This window comes from Diabrotica undecimpunctata, chromosome 8, assembly GCF_040954645.1.
Source record: "Diabrotica undecimpunctata isolate CICGRU chromosome 8, icDiaUnde3, whole genome shotgun sequence".
In the NCBI taxonomy this organism is placed as follows: domain Eukaryota; kingdom Metazoa; phylum Arthropoda; class Insecta; order Coleoptera; family Chrysomelidae; genus Diabrotica; species Diabrotica undecimpunctata.
The window spans coordinates 99,998,940-100,024,754 of record NC_092810.1 but is presented as its reverse complement, the minus strand read 5'-3'; the positions used below and the strand labels follow the sequence as shown (position 1 = coordinate 100,024,754).

At 32.3% G+C, this 25,815-nt stretch overlaps 1 protein-coding gene across 1 annotated transcript in view; it reads left to right on the top strand.

The window, feature by feature from the left end:
- The first annotated feature begins 4,760 nt into the window (after positions 1-4,760).
- The window catches only part of LOC140448498 (uncharacterized), a 64,667-nt gene continuing 43,612 nt past the window's right edge, over positions 4,761-25,815 (top strand). Inside the window, exon 1 of the mRNA XM_072541582.1 lies at positions 4,761-4,961. Within this exon, the coding sequence (XP_072397683.1) occupies positions 4,882-4,961 (80 nt within the window). The 5' untranslated portion in view covers positions 4,761-4,881. The remainder of the gene's footprint in view (positions 4,962-25,815) is intronic.

Genomic DNA, 25,815 nt, shown 5'->3' with positions numbered 1-25,815 from the left:
TCTACATATGGTAGAAGTATGTAAAGTTCCTCATGACTCACCCTGTATTTAACTTAGTGTTCGTACTATAGCTATAAAGAAAAATTAATCTTTAAAACACTTTTGTGTTCAACTAGTCTTACCTAAACTTTAACCTTCATTATCTCAGAACTATAATTTATGGACTTGATCCACTTTAGCCCTGAGCGCCTCAAATATAATATTAAAATACCAACATATAAGACGAAATCTTTAATGGTGGCAAGAGAAGCTAAACGATGCAAAATTTTAATTAACGATAGAATAATCAAACAAGTTTAATTATTTCATCATCAAGTAACTGTTTCTAATTTTGAGTAAAAATTAATACATATTATTTTTATCACTGGTTTAGTTATATCTCAATATAAATTCTCAATGCTTAAGTTTTATATTTTGGATAATAATTTTGTATTAGATTCTTTATAAAAAAAGAAAGCAAATAAAATTACTGACTTTATCTGTTCAAAAGCACCAACAAACCTTTCTAAAAAATAATAATTATGGCCTTTTTCTATACTTTTAAATCAATACTTTTGTTTTTCTCTTCACTCTCAATTTACAAGGTGAGTTTAAAATATAGAATGCCTCAATTATATCGGAAACGGCTTGCACGATCTGTTTTATACTTTTAAAATAATATTTTTGTTTCCTCTTCATTTTCAATCTATGGGGTGAGTATAGAGTGTGGAACGCTTTAATTATCTCGAAATCAGTTTGCACATTTTTTATAGATTTTAATGTTTAAGGATCTGATGATGTGGCCGATAATATTGTGGTATTTACGTTGTTGTCAGATCTTCGAGTTTTCTGGAAATTCAATGAACTTTCTTATTTTAAATAGATCATCCTGTATATTTTTTACTTTTTATATACTGATTATTTTCTTATTATATACTGATTATTTTCATGTTATATTTCTTATACCTAAATGCCATAATTTTGGAGTTATTGGAACATTTACATTATCTTCACCGATATTAAAATAATACATTTAGATGGTTATCGCCGCGTATATTCCGATGCACGTGCTAGTGATGGAAAGACGAAGAATATACGAGAAAAGAAACGAAGACATAGCAACAGAACGTTTAAAAAAAGGAGAGGTCCATAATGGTGTGGCAAGAGAAATCAGACGAGATGAGAAGGGTGGCTCAGTGGACGAAGTCGCTGTTTCCTAATCTGGGATATTGGATCGACTGGGTGCATCGGCGTTTGGACTACTTCCCGATGCAGATGCTCACAGGATACAGTTGCTTTAAGGCATACCTTTACAGATTTGGAAAGGCAGAAAATGACATACGCTTGTACTGTGAAATATCGTATACTGTCACATACTCTATTGGTATGCGATAAATGGATAGACGAGAGCAGCCTGCTTGAAAAAGAGCTAGGACGTAGGGGCAATCAGTCATGGAAATGGTGGAGGAGATGCTTACGTCGCCAGGTCAGTGAGAGCAGTTCAAAAATATGTGAAGAGAAGATTGGAGAGAAAGGAACAAAAAGAACGGCGGCCCGAATGGAGGTAGGGTGGCCGGAAGCAATAAGAAGATAAAGCAGAAAGAGAAGGGGCAAGATTGAACATCAACAGGGAGTCACAGAGGGAGAAAAGTATTCAGTCAAAGTGAATGAGAGATCGGGTGAATGCCGTGACGACGTTGAGTCCCAATCAGGGATGTCCAGCCCTTAATTCACGGTTGGGGGGGATGTTTGTTTAGCAGATAGGTCTCTGGCATTGACAGCAATAGTGTCCGAACAATCCCTGCGTACGTCTCGGCTATCATCGTGGCAACGCTGGAGAAATCCTGCATAACCGAGGCTGAAAGGCAGTTCTGCCCACCTTCTAGGACCAAGGTATATTTCGAACATTTGGACAATCCTCCTCATAAAAGACGAAAAAAAGTTATGACTGTTACAATAACAAGTTAGTTTCAATAAATTAGTATTGTTGGTGTCTATTTAATATCTTTAATAATTTATATTATAACCGATATTTTAGTAAAAATGTTTAACGAAACTGATTCAATAAGTAATTTGTCGAAATCAAAGCGCAGAAAAACATTCCTAATAAAACTTTTACGTGAAAATAAATTAAATCCATACAAAAGATTGGTTCAGGCGTTGTCAGAGGATTATTTCGATAGACATGAAGATTTTGCAGAAATAATGATGGGAAAATATTACAATAAAAACGATCAAATATTTTTAAGTAATGTTATGTTTTGCGATGACTGTAGATACTGATCACGTAACAATCCTCGTTGGATGCATGAATACCACAAACAGTATCAAGAAAAACTTAATGTTTATGCTGGAGACTAAATATGCGACAAACTAGTTGGTCCTTTTTTCATTAGGAGAAACTTAAATGATAGGCGTATTTAGATTTATTGGAAAATAGTATTATACCTGAGTTGTCTTGATTATTTCCAAATCCAAGTAAGTATTTTCAGTGACAATTTCCCAACAGCTGCAACAGGATGGTGCTGTCCCTCACTATGCGGGTGTGCGCATAGTGAGGTATAGCCTATTCAAGACATCTTGAACCTTATTTTGGAGTATCTCATGAAAATGAATATGTAAAAAAATCTCATGAATATTTTTCCGAACGAACCCGAGCTTTTCGCCTTTTCATGAAAAAAACAGGAAATACATTCAGGTAGAACTAGAGTTAGTTCTACTAATTACATCTCTCTTTCTCTATTTCTCTCTTTCTCTCTCTCTCTCTCTTTCTCTCTTTCTCTCTCACTCTCTCACTATCTCTCTCTTTCTCAATATCCAATTAATACACCCTTTACATGCAGCTCACTTCCGCGGCAGTGAGCATGGAATTGAACAGGGAAGTTGGCAGCTTGAGTATGTAAATACGTCGGTCGCGCTGCCATTACTCATGCCACTGCCGCTGTCGTACGCTCCCTTCGTTGGAGTTTTTTGGCGAAGGACTTGCAGTGCGAGTGAGAGTGACTGTTTACATACTGCTCGCTGTCTTGTCGGTGCATGGACTTATTTGTTTATTGTTTGCTAAATTTTTCGTTAACTATGGTTTAATGGAGCAATGACCAAATGCGGAAGTTTTTAGAATTGCAGAAGATATTGCAGAAGACAATACTTTATAAATATTGCAATAATGGTTAAACAGAATAAACGTTTCCTAACTCTTATTATGTTTATTGCTTGCCTGAATTTGGCCCTTTAAAACGATATTAATTGCTTTACAAACTTCCGGCACAATCAGCGAAATTGCTGGTGATGATACCTACTAAATAAATAATGCAAACTTTGGTAACTGTCCCCAGTGGCCAATATCGTTATGTTATTGCCAAGCCTAGTTTTGGTGGTATTGGAATTCTTACTTTAGTCTATTTTTTATCATGGGCTTAATTTTCTGAAGCAAAAATTTAAACTCTATGCGTGACATTCTGCAAAAGTTAAAATTCTCCGGATTCCTTACAAGTTAGTTCATTGAAAAAGTTTGTCATGTTTCCTCTGTAAAAAAATGTTCGAAGCCATTTTCAGATTATTATCCAAATAAAAGACTTACACCGTTGTGTTGCGATGAACCGCTATCATCCACCATCGTCTTTTTCGACACAGATGTTTTTACCTCATTTGTTTTTAAAACGTTAAGATAATTTTGTAAACTTTAAACACACAGAGCTGTCGCCGCAGTAATTTCTATGTCCTCCATTGCTGATGGTACACTGATGCAGCTTTGTGGTAGCTGTATGTAAACAGTCATTTACTTTAATGGTGCTGCGGAATTATTTCGGGCAAGACAGTGGGCAACGCGAGTAGCAGCAGCGATGGCTGCATGTAAAGGGGATATAAGAATAATGACCAAAATTATGCACTCCTTTTATCGCTATTTTGAAGCAGAAATAGTTTTTGACCCTAAGTATAGTATTTTTCATGTATCTCTAAGTACATAAAAAATATGATGAGGGTTAGGTAATACTACACACTGGGAAACATTAGGGATAATTAAATTTAAATTCTTATTTTTTATGTAAGTGTAACAATAATTTTATCCATTCCACAATAATGTAAATCCATTGTTTATTAATTAAACAAATTACTAAGCTAATGCAAATGCAACGGGTCATAAGTGGAAATCAATATCGATAATTTACTTATCCAACGTGGATTGAGATATTAATTAATTGATGAATTGCTGTTGATGAATTGTTATTGCATCTACAAGAAGCCCACAAAATATTTTTATAAATACCTATCTGGCGGTACAAAGACCATAAACAATATAGTAACACGTAATTTAAAATATATCGGCAACTTGGAAGCTGATTCGATTCACCATAGTTTCAAATTATCATCATCTAATAATTTTCTCATATACCTACGCCAATAATTATTTATGTTTAGTTTTATAACTCAAGAAAAACAGCAAAAATTTTAATACTATTTTTAAAACCAAGAAAAGAGAACAGCGTCTGCCATCTAGTGGAAATATGCTGGTATTTATAAACTGAAAAAAACTTAGAACCTTTTAATTAATGTCTTGGTAAAACAAAACGCTATATGTGTGTCGGTAAAATTTTATTACCATATTTATATTAAGAAGTTTTTACGTATTATACTAAAGTTTTATTTGAATAGATATTATGTTTACGACATAAAGGACTTTTTTAAATTTGAAATGATTTTTATTTTCAGGTTTCTGTCATTTCACATAAATGTTTTGCTTAGTCTCTAAGAGATGTCACTCTACGGAAGCATGCTTTTAAAAGTCACCTGTCAAAAGTTTTATTTTAACGACTTTTTTTATTATGTTTACAACGTTATTAAAACAAAAGTGATTTGAATTTCATAAGGTATCAAAATTTATTTGAACAAATTAGACATTCAATGGAAACTGAAAGTTCGAATTTAGATCCAAATTTGGAACGTCTATACAGGATAGTGGAAGAAATACCCTCGGGGGTCAGGTAAGAAAATGTCATTGCCCTATTCTTTTCTTTGTTAAAATTCTTCATAACGGCTCTTCGTGTTCATTTCGACACCTACGTTTATTTTTCGATAGCAATTTAACTGCGGCTTTTTAGGTTTGCACTTTTCTCTGGTAGTAACGCCATAGTCATTGAGAACATTTAAATGATTATATTAGAAAATTAAGTCATTAAGCCAAAAAGAATGAAACAAACTTGCTTAAAGTTAAACATGTTAACCAAAATGAGTAATAACAACTATATTTTGTATTAAAACACGAAATATTAAGTAAACATTTATGTTTTTGAATAATTAGAAGTTATTATTGCCAGAGGAGGTTACTAGTTATAAATGTATTGCTTGCCAATGGGATAGAAAAGATGTTGAACTGGGTTGGAATTGGTGCAAAATGTGCCATTTGATCATATTGCACCAGTCCCGGCCTGATTCCGCATCTTTAAGTCTACTGTTGATCTTTAGTAAGTATAAGGTAAGGTAGGTTATTCACTTAAATATTTTTTGTGCTAAGAAAGCAATGAATGTGAGGAAAACCCTAAAAATAATAAAGGGAAACAGTATATCAAAAATTTATTGTTATTCTTCTAGCTTTGGTGAAAACAATAGTAGGGATATTATTATAGTATTAAATATTTATTGTATTTACTATTGTTGATAAAAGTGAGATTATACATAAGTAGTGAACTGTGAGTAGTGAAAAGTGAGATTATAGTGTCTGTTGAGTTGAATATGTGAAATTTTTATCTTTGAAGAAGATGGTTTCAAGACAGGAAGAGTGGGACTCTTGTTTTTGACAAATCAATTTGTAAAATGTTATTGGCTATGATAGTTTTGTATCATTGAATATATTAATGAATATTTAGATCTCCTTGGATCCTTTTATACTCCTGTTATAATGTAGGTAACACATTACTGTGTTACACTCATGTCCCTATGCTGTATGTTTACCAGAACATAGTGCTTCATCTTATTCTTCCTCTCATATGACTATATATATTCATCATTAGCTTGTTATGAAGAAAAGTTATTATGTTATTAAGTTACGTCCACTTCATCTTTTTGTATATTATCATAGCTATTACTTCCTTGACATCCACAATTTTCTACATAGTATTCTGCAATTATATTTTTCTCTCAACTGTATCATAATGGACATTGATTGTTGATTTATATTACAAAAGTTATTATGTTATTAAGTTATGTCCACTTCATCTTTTTGTATATTATCATAGCTATTACTTCCTTGACATCCACAATTTTCTACATAGTATTCTGCAAACAATTATATTTTTCTCTCAACTGTATCATAATGGACATTGATTGTTGATTTCCATATCTACAATTAACCCTCGTAAGACAGTGCCTGGATTATTATGTAAATAACTGTAAGAGGTGCAATTGCACCCCATAGATCTGTATATCCATTTTTTTGTATGTAAACATCAAGGAAAATGATTTGAGAGATAATAAGAACTTGTTTATACTGCCACACATAATTTTTCCAACAAAGCACTTATTTCTTCATAAAAAAAATTAATTATAGTTTCAAAACAATCAATTGAAATTTTTTGCAGAGTGAGCAACATAACAAAGTTTATACACATAATACAGTAATGCCGGGACTTTCAGTCTTTTTTCTCTGGCATAAGTAACAACAACCTTGTCCTGAATCTATGTTAGCTCCAGGTGGAACATCGGAAACATCCAATTCAGGATATGCAATTTTCATCATTTTGATGTAACTGAGAGTGCATATTTTTTGTGTTTTGGTATCTGTAGATAACATTTTCTTTCACCAATTTCCATCTTAAGTCTAAAAAAAACTTCTTGCATCTTAATGTTTCCCATCATAATTTGGATTTTTTACTTTCCAAATTTTGAAAGCGTTTATGGCTAAAATATCTAATAGGGGATACAACCTTACCATGGACCATCTGTGTGTTTGGTGCTGTGTTGTGTATGTTGTGTTATTTTGTTCACTACTACAACAGCTCCTTTTGTTTTATTATAATGAAGTATAATTTCAGGTTTATAGGCATCTACTTGTTGAACAACTTGCATTTGCATTAGCACCCCACAGTCACTTTTCTAGAAAATCATGTTAACGAAAAGAGTTTTAAATGCTATAATGGGTAGAATGCATTTAGAATTGAATTAATTGAGAATAAGAAAATGAACAAAAATAAAAAAAAAATACTAAAAAAGATAGGTGAGAAAAAGAAGGTCTGGGGTGCAGCTGCATTATGGGGTGCTTATGAGGGTTAAATAATCTACAGGGTGATTGATTAGTGTGAGGAAGCTCAGTAGATCTGTTATAGTAAAAATTACAAAAATAAGCTATTGACATAAATTGTAGGCAGCTTTAAACTCCACATTTTAAAATTAGTTACAATCTTACAGGATGTTCCATTAGATGGTGGCAGACCAAACTTGTTTTTTTTTTAAGCCGAACACCCTGTATTTTATTTTAAATTTGAAATCTGCTTCACTTCCACATCACAACAATGTAAAGTTTTATTATGTCATACCAGGTATTTAGTAAATTTATAACCAATATTACCTGAAAATCGTATCAAGTTTAACTCCCTGTATAATTAAAAAGGAGTATAGGAACATTGATCTATTGCAACCATAGTTTTTTAATAATTGTTAAAAATTATAAAACATATTCGTTTTCATAATATTCGTTAAATCAAATACAGGGTAAGTCAAAATGCAAGTACATTATTTTCTTGGTAATGTTGTGAATTTATTTAACTGCTATGTCTGTATTTAATTTATAATGTCTTTATTAATTTATTATATTGTTCTTGTTTGAATTTATTAAAAAGCACGATAATTTATATAAGTTTATTAACCACTAATAATACATAATTTATTTTATACGAACGCTACAATTAAAATCGCAGGCGCGGGTCTTCAGATATTAACTAACCCTCTTCATAACAAAATTCCTTTATAAATATAAAATCCCGCTATTCGAGAACAACGGCGAAGCGACGATCTCCCATCGAAGTAACCAGAAGCTCAGACCGGTCTTATTCGGCCTACCTGGCAACCTCGAGTCGGATGATTCATCATAATTTGGGTCTAGATCCTTCGCCGAAATTTCTACAACAAAAACAGAATTAGTCATAATATATTTACAGTTTTGTAGGCCATGATATTTATTATCGTAACAGTAATTTTAAATAGAACACCCTGTATTTTATATGACTATCGAAAAGTACTATATGTCGTACTTCAAATTTTATGAAGTACTCCCTATACCTAAAGTTATCAATTTTCTAGATATTTTTATTTTTCCATCAAAGTATTAATTTGGTAGATATTTTAACGTTTACCAATAATTATTGTGAGTTGGCCATGATTGATTTGTCAGAAACTGACAGTTTGACATTATTGTTTATTCATAATTCAGTATTGGGGTACACCATAAATTAGCAACAATTATTATTTAGTAATTCAGTAATTAATTCAATTTAAATTAGCAATAATGAATTTTACTACTGATGAAATGGTAGATATGATCTGGATATTGGGGGAATGCAATAAAAATTCATGATGGTCTCCCGATAGGCGGCAACCTAGACAAGATACATTTGAAAAATTGATTTAACCGTGCTGGTTCAGTGAATTATGAAAAACATGAACGAACAAGAACTAGTGTGACAGAGGAAAACGAAATGAGTGTGTTGATGGCAGTTACAGAAAACCCACACCCAAGTATAAGGAGTATTTCCAATGGACAAGAACTTAGTTACGACTCTGTTCAAAACATTCTATCTAAAAACAAGATGCACCCTTATCTTATTCAAAAGCACCAAGAATTAAATAATGATGATTTTCAGAAATGAATAGTATTTTGTGAATGGGCCTTAGAAAAAATTAATGAGCAGAGATTTTTTTGATTATGTCCTATTTGGTGATGAAGCTACATTCTATCGAAACGGTTCTGTTAATAGGCATAACTTTCACTACTATTCAACAAGTAATCCATACCATATAGTAACACATAGTCAAACAAGATGGTCTCTAAATGTGTGGGGAGATATCGTCGGTAACCATGTAGTAGGACCATATTTTTTTGAAGATAACTTAAATGGTGAGATTTATTTAGATTTTATCGTAAATCAGTTACCGATATTATTAGAAGAGGTTCCACTTAATATACGTGAACAAATGTGGTTTCTACACAACGAATTACTTAATGATCAGTTTGGTGAAAGATGGATCGGAAGGGATGGACCGGTGCCCCACAAGGTCACCAGAATTCAATAAAATGGACTCATTTTTTTTGGGGTTACGTTAAAAACGAAGTATATAAAATACCTCCAACAACAAGGGATAATATGAAAAATAGAATCCGAATTGCATTTCAAAATATTTCTTTACAAATGCTTAGTAATGTAAGCAACTCTTTCAGTGACCGCTTTCAAGTATGCATAGATGTTTTGGGAGGTCATTTTGAACAACTTACTTAAGTAAGATAAGTTAAAATTACTGTTGTAATTTTTTTAAATTTTTCGTCAGTTATTTTTTATAAAATTTAAAATTTTATTTGAAATAAATTGTTTTCTTTTATGTGTCGTTATTTCGTTACTGAATTAATAAACAATAATGTCAAACTGTCAGTTTCTGACAAATCAATCATGGCCAACTCACAATAATTATTGGTAAACATTCAAATATCTACCAAATTATTATTTTGATGGAAAAATAAAAATATCTAGAAAACTAATAACTTTAGGTATAGGGAGTACTTCATAAAATTTGAAGTACGATATTAGTACTTTTCGATAGTGATATAAAATACAGGGTGTTCTATTTAAAATTACCAAGAAAATAATGTACTTGCATTTTAACTTACCCTGTATTTGATTTAACGAATATTATAAAAACGAATATGTTTTATAATTTTTAACAATTATTAAACAACTATGGTTGCAATAGATCAATGTTCCTATACTCCTTTTTAATTATACAGGGAGTTAAACTTGATCCGATTTTCAGGTAATATTGGTTATAACTTTTTAAATACCAGGTATAAGATAATAAAATTTTACATTGTTGTGATGCGGAAGTGAAGCAGATTTCAAATTTAAAATAAAAAACAGTGCGTTCCATTTAAAAAAACATAAGTTTGGTCTGTCACCATCTTATAGAACACCCTGTAAGATTGTAACTAATTTTAAAATGTGGAGTTTAAAGCTGCCTACAATTTTTGTTAATAACTTTTTTTTGTAATTTTTACTATAACAGATCTACTGCTCACACTAATCAATCACCCAATATATTGTTTTTTAATTCTTTTCCAGTAGTATTCTCCTCTCATATTTTTTTATTTGCACACAATGTCATCCATTTATTCTTTTTAATTCTCTTTATTAGGGAAGTTCTGGCGCAGCTACCTTACTTTGCTGAAGATTTGTCTATAGCAGTGGTTCTCAACCTTTTCACCACTGAGGACCACTTGTACCTTTCAGAATTCTTGGCGGACCACTTAGATATTATTATTAATATTTCCCAATAATAGGTAAAATGAGATGAACACTGAAGTTTTACTAATGAATTTATTATTTACAAAATAAAAAAAGAAAATACATAGTGAAAGACAAAAGGAGTATAAAAAACAAAGTAAAAAGTCATAAATAGCGCCAAATTAGGTAATTAGGTAATAATTGGCTCGAAAGAAGTTAACGCCAGTCTCATAGGAGCATTCAAAGTTAGCAACCTATTTCTGTGTTTATTCTTGATGACATATAATGTTGAGAATGATGCCTCACAGATATAAGTGGAATGAAAAGGAAGAAGTTTCAAAGCTTTTTCACTTAGCAGTGGACTTTCATCAAGTAATCCTATCCAAAACTCTGCAACATTTTCGCAGTGAGATTTTATTACTTTTAAATGATCATCGGATGAAATTTCAATAAGCTGTTCATTTTCCTGAATAGACAGATTATTATCTTGGGTAGCTAAAAATGGATCAATCACCCACAGATTATTTTTCCTCACATCTGTATCAGCAGGGAAGTACTTCTCAAAGTATCATCTTGAAGCGATTTAATGTAGGACTTAACCAGTGAATGTAAAACATCCTCATTTAAGCCTTCATTTTCAGAGATAAAATCTAAAAACAAGTTTAACACTCCAAATGGTTCTTTTCCAGCTTCCGGCTCCCATAGCAACCATTTTTTTCTTAAATGAATCAATTTTTTCCAAAGGTCAAATGCGGTTTTAGATGTTCCCTGCAGACCTAGATTCAATATTTTGAGCTGTTCAAAAGTATCTGCTAGAAAAGCTAACTGCCATAAATTCTCCGTCACGCAGTGTTTCCGCTAAATCAGGTTTTATTTCATCAAGATACATACATACTTCTTCTCGAAGTTCATAAAATCTGACTAAAACTCGGCCCCTGGACAGACATCGAATTTCGGTATGTAGAAGGAGATTGGAATGGATGGATCCCATGTCCTCGCATAACAAAGCAAACAATCTCCAACTAAGAGCATTACTTTTTATTAAGTTCACGGCCTTTACCACAGTAGTCAAAACCTTGTTTAGGTTGGGACTTAATCTTTTGGCAGCAAGCATTTCGCGATGAATAATACCGTGTGTTAAAACAATATCACGGTTTCCTTCTTTCCTTACAAAACTTTGCAAGCTTGTTTTGTGACCTGTCATTGCCGCGGCACCATCAGAGCAAAGTCCTACACAGTCTTTCCAAGAAAGATTTTTAAGTGTGGAATATCCGTCGATGGCTTATGTTTTTTCCGGTCGTGTTACCTTGCAACTCAATCGAGGTCAGGAACTCCTTAGATAATTTTTTGTTGTCTTTATCTATGAATCGTATATAAACAAGAAGAATAGCTTTATTGGTAATATCTGTAGATTCATCAAGTTGTGCAGCAAAAATCTTTGAGGAATGAATGTTCTTTATAAGTTGGGTTTCAACATCTGATGCAATATCTTCAATTCTCCTACTAACGGTGTCATTGGAAAGAGGAATATTTTGTATTTGTTTAGTGTATTTATCACCTAAAATTGCTTTAGTTGCATCTACGATACATGGTAAAAATAATTCCTTACCAACAGTAAAGGGTTTTTTGGTTTTTGCGTTTCTAAGTGAAAGTTGATATGACGCCTTCAAAGTAGCTTTATCTTAAATTGAGTATGCCTTAAGGATATTTTTTGACGATTTTAGTTCCGTCTCCTTCCTCTTAAAGAAATCTACATGTTTTCCGGCAAAATTTTTATGCTTTGTTTCAAAGTGTCTAGTTAATTTTGCCGGCTTCATTGCCTCATTACTTAATACCTCCGCACAAATTACACATTGAGGTAACTGGACAACAAATTCTTCAATGAATGTAAATCCACATGCTATGTAGTCGGGATTGTACTTACGGTTAGCAGCCTTTCTTTTAGGACCAGTTTGCGTTATTATTGTGCTATCACTGGCAATATTACTAGTAGAATATCCTGCTTTAACGTTCTCACTATCCGTCTTCTTAAAAAAACCCGAAAGTTTCATCTGTTTGCTTATTTTAGTAAACTAAAATCACCAAGCAAAAAACACGCACGCTCGTCATTTGACAGTTGAGTCAGCACTGAGTAGTGGCGCGGCGCGATCAAAGACGCATTGTCCTGTTGTACACGTCAGCGGCCGAAACTAAACGAAGATAACGGAACTAACTATTCGGCACGTGAGGGAAAATACTCGGAAGATTAACTCGTCTGGAAACGTTTTGAGTTAAAAAAAAATAGGCCGACGGATTAATTTACGTCTCAAGAGCCAAGATTTAAATTGATTATTATTTTATGACTGTTCACTTCGCGGACCACGGTGGTCCGCGACCACAGGTTGGGAATCATTGGTCTATAGCATACTGATTGGAGTCATTGAGATAGAGTAAATGACCAAGGTTGTCTCCAACCCAGTCCAAACTCCTGCACAGGATTTGAAGTTGTAGTTAATGTGTTACAATAAATATTCTTTCTGTAAAATCTCTACATGGAAAATGCTAGTGTCACAAAAAACTTCTTTGAACATATTTAAGTAACTATTACTTATTAATTAAAACTATAACATAGTTTCTCCTTTATGAAGGAAATAACTGAATTTCTAAGTCTACATAGCTCATTTATATTTGTTGTAATAGATGATAGTTTATTCTATAAACCACTTATAACCACTGCGAAATAAATCCAATTGAACTCATTTGGGCACAAATGAAAAGTTATGTGGCTAGAAAAAATACGTCATATAAAATACAAGCTGTACGTGAATTGTTATACGAGTCTTTACAACATATTACAGAACAAAACTGGAAAGATGCAGTAAGGCATGTAATAGAAGAAGAACAAAAAATGTGCGATCTTGATAACATAATTGATGCGACCGTAGAGACACAACCGCTAATTATTAACCCTCAAGACGACTCAGATTCCGTAGGTGATCCTATTTATTTTGAATTTGAATAGTTTTCTAATCGTAATTATATAAGGTAAATAATAGTAGTTGTAATCGTAAGGTATTAAAGGGGAAAGGCGCAAAATGTCGCCTGTCAAAATGGTCAATGTGTTTTAAATGTATCCATTTTTTTTCAAATCCTGAGAAAACTAAAAAGCATTTTTGAAAAATTTAAATGCAGACCCCAGCAGGCCTGTCCCCCTCTTGAACGGGGGACAGGTTTCCAGCGGGTCGGAGAATATACTAGAAAACACAAGTTAGAATAATAACATCTTTACAGGTTAAATATGAGTCATATGATATGTATATATATATATATATATATATATATATATATATATATATATATATATATATATATATATAAAATATTTGAAATATATCTATTTGATTGAGATTTGAAACTGGGATATCTTTGATCGAGTTGGATGCTATTTGTGAAAAGTAAATATTAAAGATATTTGGACTGATATTAGGAGGTTGGCTAGTAATTTTCTTAACACCAAGATGTTCATTTATGATTGTCCACATAGACTTTATTGGATTTCTGGAATTCCTGATGCTGTTGTTATTTGCCATGTTTTTGCATTCCATATTGCAAGTTTGTATTGTATTTTAAAGTCTTTATATATCCTCTCAATGTCTGGTGACCGATACTGTTTTTAAGCTGTTCTAAAAAATGCAGTTGATCACACATAGCTTGTAAGTCATTGTTAAACCAATTAATTTTATTAGTTTGATTGACCGTTACCTTATCCTCCTCTCAAGAACATTCAGAAATCTGTTAAATTTCTCATTCACATCCATTTCTCTCACATTCACAAAGTCACAACTTATTTCAGATATCCTATTATGAAACAGAAATAGAACTCTCTGTGTAATTGGCCTGAAAGTAATTTTTTCTTCCTGATACTTATCAACTTAATGCAATGAAAAACCAACCTGTTGTCTTCTGTGGTCAGAGAAACCCAGTTCACATACTCCGACCATCTCACAATGTATCTCAGAATCCAGGAAAATGTTATCAAGACAGTTTTCTCCTCGAGTCGGCTCAAAAATTGCTTGATTTAAATTTTAACCTTCCAGTACATCTTGTACCCTAGTTGTATTGATCTCATTTGTACAAAATTTGACATTGATGTCACCTTCCAAGACAATGGGTGACCATACCAACCTTTCCAAAAGTATATCTAAAGATGTTAAAAAGGTGGCAAAAGGGCCAGATGGGCTTCGATATAAACATATAATACTTACATTTACCTTCTTTAAAACAATCATACAGTATTCAATACACTTTTCTAAGTTAAAATTCACATTACAATTAAACACTTTCAAATTCTCCCTAATAGCAATACATGTTCTTCCTCTAACTGAAGCCAATCTGGTTGAAAAAGCAGCCAGTTTAAATCCCTGTAAGTGAACTGCTTGAATCTCCTCTTTCTACTGCCAATATTCCGTTATACAAAGAAATCAATTTTCTTACCTGCCTTCCAGTTTATCTACTTTATTCCGTAATGACTGCATATTTACATGTAGAATCCATAAGTTAACGTTTGTTTCATGTATGGTATATGAGATTTTAATGGCACCTTCCCCTGGTTCTGCAAATTCAGAAAATGGGTGAGAGTCACTCCATGAAAGTCACCAGTGACAAAAAAGAATACCATTTTCGGTTCTGCCTCCAGTGTACAATTTTGGTTTGAGCCGTTGAGTGGTTTAGGTCTATTTGTTTGACTTAAATCATTGAACCGATTTGTTTTGAACTGTTTTTCATTCATTTTTTTCGTTACTAACTTCTCCCGTTTATTGATACTGTCGTGCGTCATCAGCTTTTAGGAGTGGATACCGGAGAGAGGAATGTGACTATCAGTAAGACATTGTTAGATTTATGTTTCCTGTACAAAGTCATTAATACTATTATAGATTACCTAGTAGAAACAATAGACAATCGGAAATCTTTTTCTGTGCCATTTCGCCACAGTAATAATTATGATATAACCGACTACATAATTGCTGCGAAGCACTAATAGCCTGCCAAAACAAATAAATATTTTTGACTCCAAAATTAGTTTATTTAAAAAACAACTAACAGGTATCTTATAATAAGTGATTTCTTTTGCATGTCAATCCTAGTCTACTCTTCGTAGCTGCATTAATAATTAAAGTTTGTTGTAATTTATTATTTTAAGATGTCTGATATTTTAAAAATTTATTGTTGTTAAGGTGTAGCTTTGTTAAAACTTTCCTAAATGGATTCCGTTAATAAATAAAATAAAAACGAATTGCGTTTGGTCTTGAACTCCAAAAGATTATGCTATTCATAATGATAGACAGCATTTTTCCTAAATAATATGTTATTAAGTTATTTACGAACACATGTTCCATTAGGTAGACTGAGTTCAAAATCTCGTGAACCTGACATACTCATTTGGTGACGTTAATCTACGAACGAAACGGTGAATTCAGGCATTGATGAAAACATTTAATTCTGTTCAGTGCGTTCTCATAGCAGGACAGAGTCGAACTAGTTTTTGCATAAGTAAAATAGTTGTAGTATTTTTATGGTTTTTTTTTTGCTAAAAGTCGTTTTTAATACTTTATACTATATACTGAACTCAAGATGTAACTTAAATTATGTTTATTTTAATATTATTTTGTAAAAGACTGATATGTTTTGTACACACTTATGACAAATAAATGAATTGAAAAGAAAATTACTATAAAAGTGTGTAAAGCATTTAATTCCTATCTGAGCACTTTATTGTTTTAATGTTTTTTGCAAAAGACTGATATGTTTTGTACACTTCTTCTTCTTAAATTGCCCTCTCCGTAATGAAGGTTGGCTACTACAAAATTGCAAACTCTTCTTGGTCTTCAGCTGTTTTTATTAGCTTTTTAAAATTTAGCCCTGCCCATTGTCGGATAGTTTTTTCCTTATTAGTTCTCTTTTTCCCTCGATCTATCCTTTCACTATTAGTTGAGCATAGTTGAGGTACCACTATGTGGCCTAAAGTAAATTCAACTTCAAGCTACGGACGATGTAAACAAATGCTCGCTGAAAACACGCGTTTGTTCAGGGCCGAACTAGTAAATTGAAGATACAATATAAAACAGACAAACTTTGACAGATACAGATTATAGTACACCAATTTTTTAAATATAAAAATGATTTACAAGATTGAGAGCTAGTAACCACAAAATAAAGTATATAATATGCAGAAAAAAGAAAGTTTATAAAATTACAGTATTTGCGCTATTAACTTTCAGAATCTGCTGTCATCATTAATGTTAATAATGAGGGGCTCAATTTGGGCTTCAATTAAATTGTCCAACTCCCACATTTTTGGCTCTACTTCTTCTTTGACATGTCTGACGCAGTTTTTCTATGGTTACAGCAGATATAGCTTCATGGAATAAATTTTTAATGTCAGCAAATTTAAATGTTGTGTTATTGGCAGCAACATAATCCTTGACTTGCGCCCCATCGAGCAAAAAGACAAAAGAGGGAATCTAATCGTTATGAAAAAGAGACCAAAAAAGTGGCCTCTGATGGCGAACATATCCGGAAATGCGAATGCGCCAAATTTAAATTTCATGACACTTCACAATAATCATACAGTGGTGTAGGGGTTCTAATTTATCTATTTATTTATTTTATATTAATATATCTAATATATATTAATATTAATATTTTATATTAATATATATATATATATATATATATATATATATATATATAGAAAAGAAATTTAATCTTTGCAGATTAGTTAAATAGTAAACTCTTAAATATTGGGGAAATCTGCAAGAAATACTCTAATGTGTATCAATTGTTTCGCCGAACGTTTTCGCCAAAGAGAATTAATTTGGCTTCTTCAGGGCTGAAAGAGAATAAATTATAATTAGCTACCATATATTATCTATTAAAACATTATTGATCTTACCGTAACTTAGAATTGTAGAGTTAGAATATTAAAAAACTTTGCTAGTAACATAGTGGTGTTTTTTTTGTTACTATGTGCAAAAAAAGTTTTTTATAAGGATTGAAATGTATGGTAGCTTCGAACTTGACACGTAAAGGCTTACCCAAGGTTAATCGAAAAACCTAATGCAACTACATTTAAAAGGAGGTAATTCTTTGAAATGTCGGCAATAACTAAATTTTTGATTTTTAGATAGTTAAAAGTGAGGTTCTGTTTAAGCCAGAACGCAAGCGCTGACAACTTCATTATTAGTTGGTATGAATCTTTATGTCGTTAAGGTTCATTGGTAAAAAACGAATGAATTTAAATCCCAGTAAAGGGAAATATTATTTTGATTTTCTTTATTTAATTATATTATATTGTTCATGTATTATTGAATCTTATTGAGACGTATCTAAGAAAAGCAAGGGAATGTTATATATTTTTTGTTAATGAAAATTAATTATAAAGGTATGTTAGTTGTTAATGGATATATCAGTCAAGTTAGTAATCTGTGATATAGTATTGTTCTTGGTATCTGATTTAAGTAACAGGTGGTATATATCGCTTAGATTCTTGATGTCACTCTTAACATTAATGGAGAAATCGTTAAGGAAAATATAAGACATTTCAATGAACTCTCTTTTAGCTTTATTGTTCTCACGGTGGAGAATTGTGGTGTTAGTATAGTCCATGAGATGACCAGTGGAATGGACATGTTTGGCTAATGCACAACGGTCAGGGTGAAGTCGAGAATCACTTTTGTGTAGTGTAATACGTGATTTCAATAATTGAGATGTTTGACCGATGTAGGAATTGTTGCAAGAGAGACATGGAATGTTGTAGACAATATTACTAAGCCTATCTATGGGAGTCTTATCTTTTATCTTAGAATAAAGATTATTAATTGTTAGGGCTGATCTACAAGCTACATTAAGTTTAATGTTGTTATTATTATTGCCAAAGCTATTTTCAACACTTTTCAGAATCCTTGTTAACCCCGGAGTGATATCTCTGAAATATGGTAATGAAAAATATTTGTTTATAGGAGTATCAGAGACTGGGTTCCCACTTAAGACATCAGGATCAGCATTGTTAGTCGCGAAGGAAGGTGAAATATCTTCGTCATGGATAGTATTAAACAAAATCTTATTAACTAATGGTGTTGGATAAGCGTTTGAAATAAAAAGTTTCTGTAGGATTTGTAGGTTTTTTGTATGAAATGAAGGATCTGATAGTTTTGTTACTCTATTTTTCATCTGTTTGATTAAGTTGACTTTGGTAGAATTATTATGGTATGAGTTGTAGTTAAGGTATCTACCAGAATGGGTCGGTTTTTGATACCAATCTATTTTGATGTTGTTGGTTTCCCTGATCATCCTTATGTCGAGAAAGGGGACGGACCAATTACCATCTTCCCTCTCTATAGTGAACTGGATGTAGGGGTCATAACCATTAAAAGTGTCTAATAGTTCATCTACCTTGTCATTGGGTATAGCCAAAATGATATCATCAACATATTTTTTATTAAATGGAATATTAAAGGATAGTAAAGGAATGACTGAGTCTAATACATAATCCATAACGTAAGTTGCAATGATAGGAGAAATCTTAGCTCCCATAGGGGTACCGAAAGTTTGTTAATAGAATTTATCATTAAATGAGAAGTAAGTGTTGTTAAAGAGAAATTCGACGATGCTGATGAATCTGTCGTAAGACATGGAACAACAACCTCTAATACGGTCCCAGTTGATCTCTATTGATGTCAAACATATTCCTAGATGAACATTGCTGAATAAGGATACAACGTCAAGGCTAACGAGGACATAATTTGATGGAAGTATGTAGCCATTATATTTATTTACCATCTCAAAAGAATCTTTAATGTAATATTGACTTTCATAATTATATGCATTAGTAAGTATGTCTGTAACAAAAGCAATGGCTACATACTTCCATCAAATTATGTGCTCGTTAGCCTTGACGTTGTATCCTTATTCAGCAATGTTCATCTAGGAATATGTTTGACATCAATAGAGATCAACTGGGACCGTATTAGAGGTTGTTGTTCCATGTCTTACGACAGATTCATCAGCATCGTCGAATTTCTCTTTAACAACACTTACTTCTCATTTAATGATAAATTCTATTAACAAACTTTCGGTACCCCTATGGGAGCTAAGATTTCTCCTATCATTGCAACTTACGTTATGGATTATGTATTAGACTCAGTCATTCCTTTACTATCCTTTAATATTCCATTTATTAAAAAATATGTTGATATCATTTTGGCTATACCCAATGACAAGGTAGATGAACTATTAGACACTTTTAATGGTTATGACCCCTACATCCAGTTCACTATAGAGAGGGAAGATGGTAATTGGTCCGTCCCCTTTCTCGACATAAGGATGATCAGGGAAACCAACAACATCAAAATAGATTGGTATCAAAAACCGACCCATTCTGGTAGATACCTTAACTACAACTCATACCATAATAATTCTACCAAAGTCAACTTAATCAAACAGATGAAAAATAGAGTAACAAAACTATCAGATCCTTCATTTCATACAAAAAACCTACAAATCCTACAGAAACTTTTTATTTCAAACGCTTATCCAACACCATTAGTTAATAAGATTTTGTTTAATACTATCCATGACGAAGATATTTCACCTTCCTTCGCGACTAACAATGCTGATCCTGATGTCTTAAGTGGGAACCCAGTCTCTGATACTCCTATAAACAAATATTTTTCATTACCATATTTCAGAGATATCACTCCGGGGTTAACAAGGATTCTGAAAAGTGTTGAAAATAGCTTTGGCAATAATAATAACAACATTAAACTTAATGTAGCTTGTAGATCAGCCCTAACAATTAATAATCTTTATTCTAAGATAAAAGATAAGACTCCCATAGATAGGCTTAGTAATATTGTCTACAACATTCCATGTCTCTCTTGCAACAATTCCTACATCGGTCAAACATCTCAATTATTGAAATCACGTATTACACTACACAAAAGTGATTCTCGACTTCACCCTGACCGTTGTGCATTAGCCAAACATGTCCATTCCACTGGTCATCTCATGGACTATACTAACACCACAATTCTCCACCGTGAGAACAATAAAGCTAAAAGAGAGTTCATTGAAATGTCTTATATTTTCCTTAACGATTTCTCCATTAATGTTAAGAGTGACATCAAGAATCTAAGCGATATATACCACCTGTTACTTAAATCAGATACCAAGAACAATACTATATCACAGATTACTAACTTGACTGATATATCCATTAACAACTAACATACCTTTATAATTAATTTTCATTAACAAAAAATATATAACATTCCCTTGCTTTTCTTAGATACGTCTCAATAAGATTCAATAATACATGAACAATATAATATAATTAAATAAAGAAAATCAAAATAATATTTCCCTTTACTGGGATTTAAATTCATTCGTTTTTTACCAATGAACCTTAACGACATAAAGATTCATACCAACTAATAATGAAGTTGTCAGCGCTTGCGTTCTGGCTTAAACAGAACCTCACTTTTAACTATCTAAAAATCAAAAATTTAGTTATTGCCGACATTTCAAAGAATTACCTCCTTTTAAATGTAGTTGCATTGGGTTTTTCGATTAACCTTGGGTAAGCCTTTACGTGTCAAGTTCGAAGCTACCATACATTTCAATCCTTATAAAAAACTTTTTTTGCACATAGTAACAAAAAAAACACCACTATGTTACTAGCAAAGTTTTTTAATATTCTAACTCTACAATTCTAAGTTACGGTAAGATCAATAATGTTTTAATAGATAATATATGGTAGCTAATTATAATTTATTCTCTTTCAGCCCTGAAGAAGCCAAATTAATTCTCTTTGGCGAAAACGTTCGGCGAAACAATTGATACACATTAGAGTATTTCTTGCAGATTTCCCCAATATTTAAGAGTTTACTATTTAACTAATCTGCAAAGATTAAATTTCTTTTCTATATATATATATATATATATATATATATATATATATATATATATATATATATATATATATATATATTAATATAAAATATTAATATTAATATATATTAGATATATTAATATAAAATAAATAAATAGATAAATTAGAACCCCTACACCACTGTATGATTATTGTGAAGTGTCATGAAATTTAAATTTGGCGCATTCGCATTTCCGGATATGTGCGCGTTCAGTTGGAACGGTGTTTGTGATTGAAGACCATTTTTACAGATTATTGTGTTTCTGTACTATTTTCGCGATGAGTTTTAATTGGAATCATGAAGAAGTTGAAAAACTTATTTAGGCATACAGAGACAAAACGGAATTGTGGAATCCGAAAAGCAATAATTATCATATAAAAAGTAAGAAATATGATGCATGGGTATTTATTGCAGACAATATCGGTTATTCCGTCGCTGAAGCTAAAACAAAGATGACGTCTTTGTTGTCTTCATATAGAAGAGAAAAGGTGAAAATGAAAAAGTCAATGGGCACAGGCAAAGCTAATTTTACATTTTAATTTCAGTAGACATTGATAAATGTTTTGTTTCATCTAATTCTTATTACTGGTTCAATCATTGTTAACTACAATGGTACTCGAAATCGTGCAACGACATACGACAAAAATTTTGAAACTGTCCTGCAACTTAATCACTTAAAAGATTATTTCCATTATAAACTTTTGTTTTTCTTGTAACAAATGGTTAATTACTATAACAGCAGCACTTGCTATTGCTAATTTTGTTTCCATCGTGCACGCGTAAATAAAAACTGGAACTTATTTGCTCCTCTAGAATCACATGCGCAAAGTTGCGCCGCTCTGTGTAGTTCTGCTCCGCGCTGCTCGAAGCAGAGCGGCGCAGCGCAGAATAGCGCGACTGGTGGGACCCCGCCTTTAGAGTATTTCTTGCAGATTTCCCCAATATTTAAGAGTTTACTATATATATATACTATATATATATATAGGGGGTCTAATTTATCTAATAGTACAGTTTGAAAATTTTTATATAATGATAGTTTTAATTAGGAAAATATTTCATGTTCTTTTATAAGGTCGTAAAACAGTAGCTATAAAATATTTTTCAGAATGTGTCTTCTTAAACCAGAATTATTGTTAATTTTAGCAAAAAATGATCTTTATAAAAAATTGCGATTGTAAATAAAACACCTTAAAATCAAATGAAATTTAAATTTTGTAAACTCGGCTTCTTTTTCGTGATATATAAACCTACCCATTAGAGTATTGAAGTTAACATCTAATAACAGATCCATAAACAATTTGAAATTAGTGAAAAAATTGTCAAAAACAGAGCAAGAAACGCATATTACATCACTAGCCTAGAAACGCAATAACACATAGTACTCTAATAGGAGGAATGGTATTATAGAGAAAAAAAAAAATAAGAGATTAAATGTTTTATAAATAAAACAAAGTTTATTGCGCAAACGATTTATTTTAGAATATAATGGAAATAAGCTTTATTGCCACTGAAAATTGTACAATTTTATGGGCAAAGCTAACAAAAAGTTAAAAAAAATAACAGTAACAATTAAAATTTACTAAAATTACATAAATCGTCAATATCACAAAATAAAAGATAATGAAATAAACAATCCATTGCAAAATTTAACTAAATTGCAAACAATTAAAATTTACTAAAATTACAGAAATCTTTGGAAGATGCGAAATTGTCCAGGATAAAATTATATCGGACTTACCTTGTTTTTTACAACTTTTAACATACTAAATTACATATCAAATAGTTTTTATTCATTAAATATATCGGTGTAGATCGATCTTAGCGGGTCAACACAATTCGGTTTTAAGGGAGGACTAGGAACAAGAGAGGCAACTTTATGTTTGAACACCTTAATACAAAACTGTTTAGATCAACGAAAAGATGTCTACCTCACCTTCATCGACTACGAGAAGGCATTTGACAATGTTAAACATGATATCATGATGGAACTACTACATAGGGCCAACATGGACCAGAAGGAGATCAGAATTATTCAGAATCTATACTGGAACCAAATGGCAAAGGTGAGGATTGATCAAGACCAATATACGGATGAATTTGAAATCCGGAAAGGTGTCCTCCAAGGCTGCATACTCTCTCAGATGCTTTTTAATTTATATGTTGAAAATATATTTGCGGAAGCATTAGAAGACACGGAATTAGGCATTAAGGTGAACGGCATACCAATTAGCAACCTACGCTATGCGGACGACACAGTGATTATAACTGATAATTTGGAAGATCAGCAGTTATTACTTGATAGGGTGAATAGCATAGGTAAAAAATATGGCCTCAAAATCAACATTTTGAAAACGAAATATATGGTCATTAGCAGAAACCCTCCAGAAAACCCGATAATATGCATAGGTGACGATCGCATAAAACGCGTGAAAACTTTTAAATACCTTGGCACCACAATCAATGACCAATCGGATCCACAACAAGAGATAAAAACCCGAATACAAATGGCAAGACAAGCTTTTGTGAAATTCAGACCGCTCCTATGTAATCAAAACCTAAATTTCGAAATACGCTACAGAATGGTCAAGTGCTACATATGGTCCATCTTGCTTTATGGCATGGAAACGTGGACTTTGAAAAAAACATCTATCAACAAACTTGAAGCATTTGAAATGTGGTCATTGAGAAGAATGATGCGCATACCTTGGGTGGATAGAGTTCGAAACGATGACGTCCTTAAGAGAGCCGGCGTGGAAAGAGAACTCTTTGAATTAATTAAAAAACGCAAGATTGGTTACCTTGGGCACATATTGAGAGGAGCAAAATATGAAATACCACAGTTAATCCTACAAGGGAAGATCGAAGGTAGGAGAGGAGCCGGCCGCAAACAATTATCCTGGTTAAGGAATATTAAAGAATGGACAGGAATACACAATACAGGCGAGCTGTGTCACGCCGCCAAGAACAGAATTCTAGCAATGAGATAGTCGCCTACGCACTTTGGTGTATGGCATGTTAAGAAGAAGAAGATCGATCTTATATCGTATCTTAGACTATTATAAATGCTACATGAATTATTTTAAAGTAGGGAAAACTTTTATATTGGCCATAAATAAAGAAGTTCTTAAGAAATGCTTTACACTATCAACACACGACCTAACGATTAACAAATCAACAAACCAAAAAACAGGTTTGCACAATAACTACTGTGACTCTTTATTCGACAGACGACGTAGCGAAAAAACGAAGTGCGTGTCTGTTAGCCCAACCGACAGATAGCTCGATAATTTATGGCCAATAGTAATACGTTCGTCATGTGAAGACTCAAATATTACGCGGTGACTTATGTTTGTTCTGTCCGTAGCTCGAAGTTGAATTTACTTTTGGTATGATGTTTTATAACTTTCACAGTGTTGAAAAGTTCTTGTTCCCTGACTATTCTATCACTTCTTCGTTTGAGTTTTGGGTTGTCCATGAAATATTGGGGATTCTCTGGTAGATATTTACGCTTCATGTTTTAAGGATCCACGTTTCAACTGCAATGCTTATCAGACGGTATGCGATTGAATAAAAAGACAAATATTGTGATGTTTTCTTCGCTGATTAATTTTAACGTTTTTGGGTATATTCCATCTGGACCTAGGCTCTTATTTGTATACAGTTATGATACGTGAATGAATTGACAAGAAAAGTACATTAAAAGGAGGGTGTAAAGCATTTAATTCCTAGAGTGTGTAAAGTCGAAAGCATTGAGCTAGAAATTAAATGCTTTACTCACTTTTATTTATTTATTTTTTATAAAACGGGAAAAAATTGGGATATTGTACAACTCCTTGATCTCTACAGCTCAAGCAAATGGTGCTTCGGAAAGAACAGTGAAAACGGTAATTAAGGAAGGTAAAAACAAACCATTAACTTCAAAATTTGGTTGACCCAGAAGAAGCGTTTGTAAGTCCAGCCCCAAATCATCGGTTAACTCATTCGAGGAACACATAAAAAATACCATTTTATACGTTTGCTAAAATCCGCAAAAGAAGACCTACCATGAACGCTGCATACGAATCTGTTAGAAACTAGGGAATTGTAACTGGTAAACTATCTACTTTTAGAAAAATTGTAAAGAAATTAGGATTTAGATGAAAAAAGTGGAAGACAACAGAAAAATTTTAGTGGAAAAAACTGACACAAGGGCCAAAAGAACAGAATTTTTAAGAAAACTAAAAAATACAAATCTGAAAGTAACATATTTATTTAATAATATTATAAGTAATTTTAAAGTATTTTAGAATTTTTTGTAGATAGAAATATTGTATATAAAGATGAGACTTATATATGTACCGGGTTTCTCATTATATTTTGACCCCACTTATTATCCTACCAACAATGTA